Source organism: Physeter macrocephalus, chromosome 5, assembly GCF_002837175.3.
Source record: "Physeter macrocephalus isolate SW-GA chromosome 5, ASM283717v5, whole genome shotgun sequence".
Lineage (NCBI taxonomy): Eukaryota > Metazoa > Chordata > Mammalia > Artiodactyla > Physeteridae > Physeter > Physeter macrocephalus.
Window position 1 is genome coordinate 42,928,325 of NC_041218.1, and position 13,296 is coordinate 42,941,620.

A 13,296-nucleotide genomic window follows, 5' to 3' on the forward strand; every position below is an offset into this window, starting at 1 on the left:
GCAATGATAATAACAATATTTTATTAATATTTGCTTACTTTGTACCAGACAGAAACTGAATCTTACTGTGATTTTTAATAGGAAACAGTAAATTGTATTTAAATACAATACTAAAATGGAATGTGCATATAAGTATAGATCAAAGAATAAAAATTTCATTGAAAAAATAGAAAAACATTGAATGTATCATGAAGCAACACCTCATGCTTCTTTTACAGCCAGTCCCATTTAAAAAACTTTCATACATGAAATTATTTCATGATTAGTAGATGTTGTCAAATGCTGTTTTTAACTGATAAATACTAGAAATTTGATTGCTATATCATATATTTCTATCATGCAAACAGAAAATTACCAAAGATAAGGAAAAGCCAGTTTTCTCTATATGCTAGTACTTCTGATTTGGATAATTTTAACCTAAAGACTTTGTTAATTTCCATCACTCTGCTTTAGATTTGAGCAAACCAGGAAAAGATCTGTTATCTACTTGATGACTAAGTGGTCTGCTTTAGGCCATTAAAAAACATTATTTTGGATAACTGAAAATTTGCAAAAATTCTTAAGTTGTTTTTTATAAAAAACTGGTTAGAGGACACTTAAGAGAATGCACACATATTAAAAACATGAGAGCATTATTTTTCATTTCCATTTCCACATATTGTCTTCTTTGAACAGCCTATTTGATTAAGCCCCCACAGGTTGTGTTCTCTGTATAATGCGGCCAAATGCAAACCTGATTCCACACACTATAAAATTATAAGCATTGTAAATAGTAAAGTTTAATTATTTGGCTGACAAGATCAGTTATAGAATGAAAGATGACAGTGTGTGGAAATGGAAAAGAGAAATACTGATTTCATGTTTTTAATGTGTACATTCTCTTAAATGTCCTCCCTCCTTCCCTCCCTTCCGCTTATTTTTTTCAAAGGAATTTTTTTGTAGGTAGTGCTGTGTCTTTGCCTTGCTTCAGGAGGCACCTAAAGTTTGGCTGTCTTATTACCTCTAGTCATGTTAAAGTGGAACAGTGGGTACAGGTGTTGCCAGCCTGATCCTCCATCATACAGTTCTTTGTCAGCCTTTTAGTAGTCATTGATAATCACTGACTAGACCCATTATTTCATTGTTACAAAATGGTAATTTCCTAATCCTATCATTTCTCTTGTTTATTAGCTATGCTTCTTGTATAACACACTTTCTCTTATCATTTTGTTATCCTAAAATACAATCCATTCAAGAAAGGTCTGATAAATGCTGGGTTCTTTATCAGTTTTCAGAGTAGTCGTTGTTTCCCTAGTAACCATGAAAGGTGATGAATGAGGTTTTTTTGTTTTTGTTTTTTTAGAGTGTCAATGTGAACTTAAGACTTTTATTTTTTTAAGAATTTTTTTTTTGATGTGGAACATTTCTAAAGTCTTTATTGAATTTGTTACAATATTGCTTCTTTTCTATGGCTTGGCCCTTTGGCCCCAAGGCATGCAGGATCCTAGCTCCCTTACCAGGGATCGAACCCACATCCCCCCACATTGGAAGGCAAAGTCTTAACCACTGGACCACCAGGGAAGTCCCTGAACTTAAGGCTTTTAATATGTTTGTGTTTGGTCTACAGACTATCTACTGAAAGAAGGCAGTCATTCATCTTGATACTCTTTGATACTCTTGATTCATCTTTGGCCTGTGGGAGCCTGTTCAATTTTCTACTGTGTCCTTTTGCATTATTTTAGTAATTTTGGATAGTGTCCTAGATTCATGCTTGACTAGACTTCCCAGGCTTATCTTGATCCCATTCCCAGGGAATCCTGATGAGAAATAGTATTCATAAATTAAAATTTTTATGGTTCTTTTTTTTTTTTGAGCGTGATTTTCATCTTTATTGTTGTGCATCACTTTACTTTAAAAAACAAACAAATCTGTTTATCACTTTACCATAGGAAACAGGGACTGAGTTGATAAAGAAGATATACTTAGGTAGGAAAAACAAATAACTATGGCTTAGAAGTTGCCACGCTATCCTCACAACAAATAAAAAGCTGAACAAACTGAAAACCCAGTAACTCTTCTTAGGTCTGTCAGAGAACTGAGGTCATAGGGCAGACTGGTGCCCCTCAAATTGGAGAGACAGACAGACATATACAGAGAATCACAACTTAATGAAGCAGAAATCCATGATGAGAAACCTCCACGGGAACCAGTGCTGGGGTAGGAAAACCTGAATTGTAATTGATGAATTACAGTTACAGTAAACTGAGCTGGATGGTCAATGTGGACGACTCTGGGGTTAAAAACTCCAGAGGGACCCAGTCGTATGAGGGCCTCCACACGTTTGTGAGTTTTGCTTCTAGGAGCTTGACCAGGTCCTCATAGTAAATACCAGAGAGGAATTCCTTCGTGTTTCTAGCAAGCAGAGGAGAAAAGAAAATGATTTTGAAATAACGCCAGACCATTCTGTTCTTCTTAACAAGGTCTGCCCTCAGGAGAAACGATTTTACCAGAACATCACATGCTAGGGTTTATCAGAGCCTAACCTACTTGGTGCTTCACAGTATTCCTTCCCCTTAGGTGGGACAGGATGGGCGGAGGGGATTGGAGTTGAGTGTTTCCCTTCCCCCAAGTATGGTTCTTTTTTGTCTTTAGAATTATCCTATTACAGTTAAAATACTATGTTTTGAAGTCAGTAGAATAAATCTTCTCTGTGTGGTATGCTGCAGACTTGATACACGAGTTCATTTGTTTCCGTTTCTTTGAATTTTTTTTATGTCTTGTTATTTTTTCTTTTTGATTTAGCTTTTTTCTTAATTGCATAAAACATTTCTATGGTTCCAGTCTCAAATCTATAAAACAAGATACATTATGAGCCCCATTTTCGTTTTATTCCCTTTTCCTGTTCTCTCTCTCCCCGTAATACGTAACTACTTTTATGACTTTTTGGTTTTGGTTTATCCTTCCACTGTTTCATAGTGAAAATTTAAGAAAGTGTGTATACACACACGTACACACAATGTATATACACACATATAAATATATCCTTTCATTCTAACATGAAAGATAGCATATTATACATATTCTGCACCTTGCTTTTTTTTTTTAACATCTTTATTGGAGTATAATTGCTTTACAATGGTGTATTAGCTTCTGCTTTACAACAAAGTGAATCAGCCACACATATACACGTTCCCATATCTCTTCCCTCTTGCGTCTCCCTCCCTCCCACCCTCCCTATCCCACCCCTCTACGTGGTCACAAACCACCTAGCTGATCTCCCTGTGCTATGTGGCTGCTTCCCACTAGCTATCCACCCTACGTTTGGTAGTGTATATGTGTCCATGCCACTCTCTCACTTCTGCACCTTGCTTTTTAATAAAATATCACATAACAGAATATACAGGAGGTCATTCTGTGGGAGGATATGGAGATTTTCATTCCTTTTTACATCTGCATACCAATTCACTGACTGCATAAATTGTGAAATCCACTCTCCTATTGATGAATATTTGAGTTATTTTCCGTCTTTACTGTTACAAATAGTGTTGTAATGAATAGCTTTGTGAGTATATCATTTCAGATTTTTGCCATTTATATTTAGGATAGACTCCTAGAAGTAGAAGTAGGTCAAAGTAGATAGATCAGAGAATAAATGCCTTCATAGGACTGGAATTAAAAACAGGTGATTTCATCCTGCTGATACGTGCTATGATAAGGTTCTCTCTTTTCAATCATGAGCTACTGTCCTTGTTTTCAGTTTCTCTCTGTTATAAGGGGAAAGGAGGCCGGGAGTGGGAGTAGGTTGAGTGTGTGGTTCCTAAGAGGGATGAGTACGTACAAAGGCTTAAAGGGTCAGACATGTGAAAATTTTTTCCATATTTCATATTTCTTTAAGCTAATTCTCAGGAGCAGAATTACTTGGGCAGTTGAGTATAAGTGAACATTTTTAAAGGTATTTAATTTTATGAAATTGTTTTTTAAAGCCTTATTCCAATTTATCCTCCTGGCGATGAAAGAGTTGGGTTTCACTTGTACCCCTTGCCAACACTGGATATTGGCAGATAAAAATTCCCTATCTTTATTTTATTTGCATTTATTTGGTGTCCTAATGATTATTTCCATTTCTATGAGTTCTTTATATAGAAAAGATATTAACTAATATTTATTGCAAACGTTTTTTTCTAAGCGCAGTATCTTTAAATTTTATGTTGTCAAATACGTTATCTTTTTTGTGCTTTCTTCTATTGCTTATAAGTTAGGAAAGTCTTCCTCCTTCCATAGTTTTGGTAAATAGTCAATTCTAATTGCATCTGGATTTTCTGTGGTTTAACTCAATACTTTATTTTAGTCTACTTGAAACTCATTTGAAACTACTTGAAACTCATTTGAATATGGAATGAGGTGAACCTTTAAACTCCCATCCCCCAACCACCAATTTGGTCATCACTTTTCCCAGCTTCAAATAATAATTCTCTGTTGTGTTATTTAATGATGCATCCTCTAGAATATATTAAATTCTTATGTAATATGTTTCACTACTCTATTATTATGTGCTTTAACAGTAACTTTATAATTTCATATCAAATAAACTCTTTTTTCTTGTTTTCTGTAGATTACCAAATATATAACATCTTGTCTGAAGGATAATTAACACAATGGAAAGTTGTAGTATACCAACCTGGGCCTGGAATGTACCTTAGCAATTATACAGTCCAGTAGTTTTTAACTTATTGGTGAGAAAGGGTAGAAGCATATGGGAATCATCTAGGGGAATTTACTAATTTATTTTCTTGACAGCATAGTTTCAGTAATCACATTTATGTTTTTGGCTGCAGGAAGGTGAGGTGGGAAGCTATAGTAATTTTTTCTAAGTGATTGCTAGTGGCCTTTTCTTCCCTTGACCTTTAAAAACAGTGACGAAGTCCAGCCTTCACATTTAACAGTTGAAGTAATGGACTTGTGTGAGCTTATATTTCCTCTTAGTGGTAGAGATTGGTTGAGTTCTACTTTTAGGGGGGTGAGTTTTTTCTTAGTTGGAAATACTAAGAAAATTTAAATGTATACCTAGATACAGACTCATATTGTGCCTAATACTTGATTTAGATAGTTTTCATTTTGCTCAGATGCATCAGTTCACTGGGGGAAATGCTAACAGCATTTATACAAATGCCAAAACATTTATATAAATGTTTTATAATACTTCTCTGCTCCAGTGGTATGGATTTCTCTCCAGATTTGATCACTAATTGATATCTTTTTAAATGTATAGGTGGGGTAAGGTTCTTTTCCTCTTCTTATACAGGACTTGTTTATCAAGAGCTGGGAGGAACTCTCATGGAGGATTCTCTGCTTTTCCTTCTTCATTCAGTATGTGGGAAAGCTTGGGAAGTAGTGGGGAGGGCTGCATTCAGGAGGCAGGAGGATCTTCTGAGGATGGGAGCCACTGTATGGCTCCTATTATTCCTCCAAGGATGAGGAAATTTCAGGTTACATGCAGGAGAATTGATGCCTTAATCTAGCACCAAGTTGCCTTCAGTACAGTTTGTTGATAAGTTTTAGCCTCCCAAGCTCTTCTAAATTAGGTTTCTATAATCAATTTTTACTAATTGTATGTTAACAGTCTTTAGAGTATAAAATTAAAGTTCATGAATTTGTTAATTATTCTTGTCTCACTCTGGATAGATCAAACTAATATTAGCTAAGATAAAATTCTAGTAATATGAAGAAAAGGAGAGTTACAAAATTCACAAATTCTGCATTTACTTATATGTTTATCCCTGTAGTTGTCTTGAGGTATGCAAGTTTCTGCAAACCTCACATTACACACTTTGAAGTCATGTTCAGAGTTAGTGGTAGGGGAGAGTAAAAATAAAAATAGCTAACATTTACTGAGTACAGACTAGCAACCCTGTGAGGAAGATTCTATTATTAGCCCCATTTTATTTTTACTTTTTTAATTTTTTTTTTTTGCGGTACGCAGGCCTCTGGCCTCTCCCGTTGTGGAGCACAGGCTCCAGACGCGCAGGCTCAGCGGCCATGGCTCACGGGCCCAGCCGCTCCGCGGCATGTGGGATCCTCCCGGACCAGGGCATGAACCCGTGTCCCCTGCATCGGCAGGCGGACTCTCAACCACTGCGCCACCAGGGAAGCCCAGCCCCATCTTAGAGATGAGGAAACTGAGGCATAGAAAAGTTAAATGTGACCACCCACAAATTTTACTGAATTAATAGAATTTTAATCTACTTTAGGAATGCATGTATAAATATGTTCTGCTAATCTTGGTTAGTTAACTAAAAAATATTTTACAGATTTTAATAATGTTCATTTTTAATTTTGCAGTTGATAGGTGCTATGTTTTAAATAATATTTTATTACTAATGTAAAATATCCTTTTGCTAATTCCCCCAAGTTTAGGGTTTTGGTTCTCAAGAAGAATGTACTAAAAATGTAATGAAAGTATTTTTTGACTTCTGTGCTGAAATGAGAAGATAGCAGATGTTTAATCTGGCCACACATTTGCTTTACTTTTCCATTAAAATTGGGCTGTGATGTTACTTGTTCTGTATACTTGGGGTCAGGGTCATCTTACATAAGCTATAATGTCTTACTTGAGGAATGCTGAAAATAAGTATTTTTCATTAAGATTTAATACGTTTTGTCAATGGATTACTTGTAGTTCAGAAATAAAAATGTAGAGAAATGCTTTCAACTTCTTCTGGAGCATTAAAAGGCATTTCTTTATTACTCTATTTCAGAAATGTAGACAACCAGCTTCCTGGGCAGGCTGTTCCGGCTGGATTCCCAGTGTATCCTGCTTTCAGCCCACTGCAGATGCTATGGTGGCAACAGATGTATGCGCATCAGTATTATATGCAATAGTAAGTTAATTTGAGTTTATTTTTTTACTCATTGTGTTATTTGCTTTATTTTCTTTTTGATTCTAAGTAAGTTGATTTGGGATTTCATTTACTGATGTCTTTCATTGGTTTTTAAAAATTATTTTAAAGTATTTGGCTAAAGGAAAAAGGGTTCACATCAACTAAACCTATTCTCTGCTTCTCTCTCTCTCCCCTAATTATATTTAGCAGTATTCAGGTGCTTTCTTTAATAGAACATTTTATCTATTTAAGAGGAGAAAACTTAGGAAAGTTTCACTGGAAGGCAGCAAATCTACGTGAAGGTAGGATGTCGAATAAAAAAGGGAATAGAAAGAATCATATGTCAGGGAGTCTCATATTGATGTAGGGCTCAGTTGTGGCTAATATGCTTTCTGGACTGTTGGTATTTTAGTAAGTCTTGCTTCTGATCAGCATGGAACAATCTTAGTACCAAATACAGTTTCTCGGTTTTCTTTCTTCTGGACTTCCTGTGTGTTCATTTAACATTTCTAGCTTCTCTTTAATGTTTTCCTGTCCTTGTTTCTGTGATTCTGTCATCCTCTTCATTCTTTTTCTCTTTCTGATCACTCATTTTGTGTCCTTTGTTTTTTCCCTTTTTCTAAATGGTAACATTTCTTGTTCAGTTAGGTATTTGTATACCTACCATGTGCCTTGTGATACTCAGTCTGGTAGGGAAGATAGGATTCAGTCCTGGGCCAGTCAGATTTCCTTTTTCCATGGCCTTAGTTGTTAGCTCTCTGTGATGACTCCCGTTCTTCATCTCCTGTGCCTCCTCTTGTGTCTCCACTTAATTGTTGGAGATTTCCATAGAGAAATTTGCCTTTCCCTTAAATGCAGTATGTCTGAAATTTAACTGCACCATCCTCTTAAGTGCATTCTCCTTCTTGACTTCCTTGGCAGTGATACTGTCTCTTCTTAATCATCCTCCAAGCTCTTAACCTTAGTCAGCTTTGATTCTGGCTTCTGTTATCCCTGAATCCAACAACTTACCAAGATGAGTTAGTATGTTGTTTCTAGCTTCCGTCCTTTCCTATATCTTACTTCCAATATTTTGTGCAGATCTTTTCTAATATTAGACCCACTTTACTACAATCGCTCTTTCTCCTTTTAGGCTCTTTACTGTATTTCATTGTACTACTTCCAGGTTAATTTGCGTAACACATAATTGAGTCTGTCATTCTCCATCCCCTAAAACATCTGATGGCTCTCTTGCCTACAGTGTGAAGTCTGTATCCTTATCCTTCCTCTAGACCTTACCCCATGAAGCTAACCTGCTTTATTAACTTCATATCCTAATGCTCTCCTGTATAACCCCTTGCCTCCAGGAAGGCTCTTTATACCTTACCTGTCGCCATAGTAATGGTTATCATTTGAGTGACTGCTTTGTCCTCAGTACTCCACTAGATGCTTTACACCCCATCTTGTTTATAACCTCAAAAGAACTGTGTAAGATAAGTGGGGCTTATCGTAGTTTGCTACTGAATCATATAATCTTATGCACATCATTTAACTTCTGAGCCTCAAGTTTTCACATTTAATGAAATAACTCACCTATGAATCAGAATGTCCATGAGATAGGAAGTGTTTTGGAAATGAAAGAACCCTCTACATATACAATGTATTAGATAACTGGCTTAAATAGGCTTTTGTAGCCTGGAAAACTTTTATTTTATTTTGCTATCTTGATTTTAAAACTTTATTGTAGAAAAATTTCAACATATGAAAAGATAGAAGAGTGAAATGAATCCCTGTGTTCTCATCACCCAGCTTTTCAACATTTATCAATTCATGACAGTCTGGTTCTACAACTTCCCCCCTTTTGCTAAATAATTTAAAGCAAATTTCAGATATATTATTTTACCGGGAGTCTTTTACAGGAAAATTTATTCTGACTTTTAAGCAATCAAATTATAAGCAAACTTCAGGACCACAGTTCTTCATAACTTGATAAGGACCTACACCAGTGTTCTCCAGATGGAGCTCCCAAAAGTCAGGATTGGGGTTGAGGGATTGTTACCTGGATCTCGTTAATATTTTAAAATACTAATACAAATCATTTATCAGTGAGAATGGACACAGAGGGTAATGATTAATGTACTTTTTTAGACAAATCTTTCAAAACACGGGTCTAAGGAACAGGTGGTGGGTGTGGGGGTCATTTATCCTCTGTAGAAGAGCAAAAGAGGCCATTAGTGAAAAGTTTTGGAAAAAGATCTGGTCATTACCTTATAATTTAGTGAAAGAGAGAAACAGTAGTGATCACATGGCTGTTCTTATCTCTTCCACCTCTCCCCTGCTAACCTAGACTACCAGGCTGGGAGAACATCCTTTCCTGAGCTACTCCTGCCATCCATGTTGGCTCCACTTTTCCACTGGGAATTATGCTTACCTAGGAAATGAGGCGCGGGAGTTGTGATATTCCATATTAGGTTTATGACAAATACATACGACTTCCCAGGAAGTTTTGAAAAATATAGTATATAAATGTGTTTTTCTTTTTAATATTTATTTTGGTGAATATTTCAGTCAAGCTGCAGTTTCAGCTCAGGCCACATCAAATGCCAACCCAGCCCAGCCTGCTGCTTCACAGCCTCTAAATCTGGCACACGTTCCTGGAGAAGAACCCCCGCCAGCTCCAAACCTAGTGGCCCAAGAAAATCGACCAATGAATGAGAATGTTCAAATGAATGCACAGGGAGGTCCAGTGCTAAACGAAGAAGACTTCAATCGAGACTGGCTAGACTGGATGTACACGTTCTCACGAGCTGCAATTCTCCTTAGCATTGTGTACTTCTATTCTTCTTTTAGTCGGTTTATCATGGTAATGGGAGCCATGCTACTGGTTTATTTGTGAGTGATGTTCATTCACTTTTTGTGGTTTCTTTTAATTACTTTCTAAAACTGTTCAGCACGGAATCTGGCATGTGGTAGTCTGTTGTGAATGTTGAGTCAAGGAATATGAATGTTGGCCTTCAGATATCTGGCATCAAAAGCAAAGCAGGTTATGTTACGTAAGAACGTTTATCAGAATTGTCTAGAAGCAGATTTTTTCCTTTACTGTCTTTTATAAAAATTGTTAGTTCAGTTAGACATGCTCTATCAATTATTTAGAACTTGAGGTGTGTATGATGCAGTCTTGCAGAGGATATGCTTTTTAATTAATTATAGTTATCAATAGTAAGTCCTATAGGTATAGGTCAGATTTTTCTTCATAAGCCGACTAACTGTCCCTTGCCCCCCCTTTTTCCCAAGAGGCAAACAAATATCTAGTTGAATTTCATTTTGAAAAATATCAAAAAGTGATTTTATGACTCCTGATATGTCTTAATATCTAGCATAGAGTCAGTTAAGCTCATGATAGACTTTAGACTTAAATTGATTCCTGTTTTCCTGTCATTGCTTTGAGAGGGGTAGTTCTTGGCCTGAAGTAGGAGCTTTGGTCTTTTCATTTATCATAGTTCTAATCATTTTTCTCTTGTAGGACATTAATGTTTGATAGGTTTACAAATAAAAACAGTGGTGACTTATTTTCTTCTCTCTTTATTTTACCGAGCAGACACCAAGCTGGATGGTTTCCTTTTAGGCAAGAAGGAGGTCAGCAACAGGCTCCCAACAATAATGCCGAAGTCAACAGTGATGTGCAGAATGCAATCTAGAACTTGAAGAAATGGAGTGTCTTATGGATGATGGGCTTGAAGATGAGAGTGGAGAAGATGCAGGTGAAGATGCCAGTGCAATTCAAAGGCCTGGGTTAATGGCAGCAGCTTGGTCTTTTATCATCACCTTCTTTACTGCACGAATACTAGAGGGGCCTCCCCAGGTTGCCAATTAGACCTGAAAAATTGTGCCGGCTGCAAAGGAGGGTCTGAATTTAGGAAAGTGTTTTCAATAACAGTGCAGTTTCAAAACATTTATTACTTTATTTTCATCATCATGTATAGAGGTGTTTTTTTTCCTTAAGCTTCTCACGCATATGAATATTTTAAGCACAGATGGACTACTAAATGTGTGATTTTTTTTTTAAGATCTTAACAGAACATAGCGTAATAATATTGGTCTTCCAGGTTTTATGAATTTCTATTATGTATATTATACCAAGACAGACCTGTTTGTGTGTCTTCTTTAGAGAGCTGCTTCACGTATAAATGTCTCTAGCTAATATCTCAGCCCTTCAGTGTATAATTTGAATAAATATATCTATTTTCTGTGAATTATCCTGAAAGTTTTAAACAGAATGACCTCATAGTTTTTAACAAAAAAACAGTGGTGACTTATTTTCTTCTCTCTTTATTTTACCGAGCAGACACCAAGCTGGATGGTTTCCTTTTAGGCAAGAAGGAGGTCAGCAACAGGCTCCCAACAATAATGCTGAAGTCAACAATGATGCGCAGAATGCAAACAATCTAGAGCTTGAAGAAATGGTATATGCTAATGAGGTTTCCGTATACTTTAAATATAGATGTTTCTTCAGCACTGTATGAGACCAACATAATAAAAGACTCGGGGTATTCCATAGTATTGAAGAAAAGTTAATATGTAAATGTGTGGTTTCATCTAGGAGAACTTATAATACTGTCAGTCATATATTAGAATTAAGTGGAAAGAACTAACATCATTCTTCCCCAAAATAGTCTAAAAAGAAAATTATACACACAGTGAGAATTTATTGTATTAAATTGGCAGTTATCCCTTTGAACTTGAACGAGGAATTTATCAATTTTGGATTTAATGAAGATTTCTAATGACCATGAAGTTCCACTTCCTTATTATATGCTCATATTCCTTCTTTGGGAAGAATTTAGCTCTCTCCTTTTCTGTCATGAGTTAATGGTAGCTGTTCAGATCACTTAGGAATATGTTTCTTCTTTTGTTTGAAAGGAGCGTCTTATGGATGATGGGCTTGAAGATGAGAGTGGAGAAGATGCAGGTGAAGATGCCAGTGCAATTCAAAGGCCTGGATTAATGGCATCAGCTTGGTCTTTTATCACCACCTTCTTTACTTCACTAATACCAGAGGGGCCTCCCCAGGTTGCCAATTAGACCTGAAAAACTGTGCCAGTTGCAAAGGAGGGTCTGAATTTAGGAAAGTGTTTTAAATAACAGTGCAATTTCAAAAAAATTTATTACTTTCTTTTCATCATCATGTATAGAGGTGTTTTTTTTTTCTTTAAGCTTCTCATGCATATGAATATTTTAAGCACAAATGGACTACTAAATGTGTGATTTTTTTTTAAGATCTTAACAGAACATAGCGTAATATTGGTCTTCCAGGTTTTATTAATTTCAATTATGTATATTATACCAAGACAGACCTGTTTGTGTGTCTTCTTTAAAGAGCTGCTTCACATATAAATGTCTAGCTAATATCTCAGCCCTTCAATGTATAATTTGAATACATATATCTATTTTCTGTGAATTATCCTGAAAGTTTTAAACAGAATGACCTCATAGTTTTTAACAAAGAATATTATTTACCTAAAATGTGCTAGTAGCATCTTGCCCAGCCATAAAGCAATAAACTTCTCAATAATCTTAATTTTGACATTTGAATAAATGGAAACTTTCTATTTTAAGGGCATATCCCATCGATTGGAATTAGTACCTTAAAAAAAAAAAAAGGCAGCTCTTCAGTGGAATTAATAGTGATATAAAATGTTTGATATAGGCAGTACTTTTATAAAATAAGATTCTGGAAATTGCTCCCTGTAATTTTTTAAAATAAAAGGTCAATTATGGTAAACTGTCTTATGGGATATTTATTCAAACTCTTCCATAATGTACCCATTACATGCAAAAATCGTAAATTTCAGTAGTTTTTGGGTTGCTAAAGTCTTCAAGGTCATTTTCACCTCTTTCCATTCCAGATGGATATCTTCTAGTTCTCAGGTAGTCTGAAACCTCATTAGTTTATTTAAAAATCCCTGTGAAAGTCAATTCAGTATTTCTTAAGAAAGGAGTAAGTCTCTTATAGGGTAGCTAATTAAAATTGAATAAATGAGGATAGGAGAGCTTACTATGGAAGAACTTTTATCTCACATGATATGTATTATAAAGTAATATATGGTACTGGTACAGTAATATATGATTAGATAATAGAACAAAATATAAAATTAAGAAGACTCCATGAATTATTCTCTTAAGTTTTTTACTTCCAGGGTTAAAGGTGACATTTCAAGGGTAACTGGTTAACCCTTTGAAAAGTAAAATTAGGTTTCTGTTTATAGATGTCAGTCAAAACATCATGATTGAATACGAGCAGTTCAACCATGAAATTACTAATAAAAAATATAGATGAATACTTATATAATATCGGCAGGAGAAAATACATTTATGGAAGAATCCCTAAAAGAAAATGTTGCTTATGTATATAATCTTTTGACATATAATTAAAAGGCAAACAGGAAAAAAATATTGAAAA

At 35.5% G+C, this 13,296-nt stretch overlaps 1 protein-coding gene across 5 annotated transcripts in view; it reads left to right on the top strand.

The window, feature by feature from the left end:
- HERPUD2 (HERPUD family member 2) overlaps positions 1-12,618 on the top strand; it is a 49,118-nt gene extending 36,500 nt beyond the window's left edge. The window contains exons 6-9 of one of the 5 annotated variants that reach the window (XM_024129830.2): positions 6,735-6,857; positions 9,405-9,728; positions 11,182-11,299; positions 11,757-12,618. In XM_024129830.2, the coding sequence (XP_023985598.1) occupies positions 6,735-6,857; positions 9,405-9,728; positions 11,182-11,299; positions 11,757-11,918 (727 nt within the window). In that variant the 3' untranslated portion in view covers positions 11,919-12,618. Of the gene's footprint in view, positions 1-6,734; positions 6,858-9,404; positions 9,729-10,434; positions 10,664-11,181; positions 11,315-11,756 lie in introns of those variants that run through there. The other 4 variants (XM_055084926.1, XM_055084927.1, XM_028489903.2 and 1 more) reach the window with 4 other exon arrangements.
- The last annotated feature ends 678 nt before the right edge of the window (positions 12,619-13,296 follow it).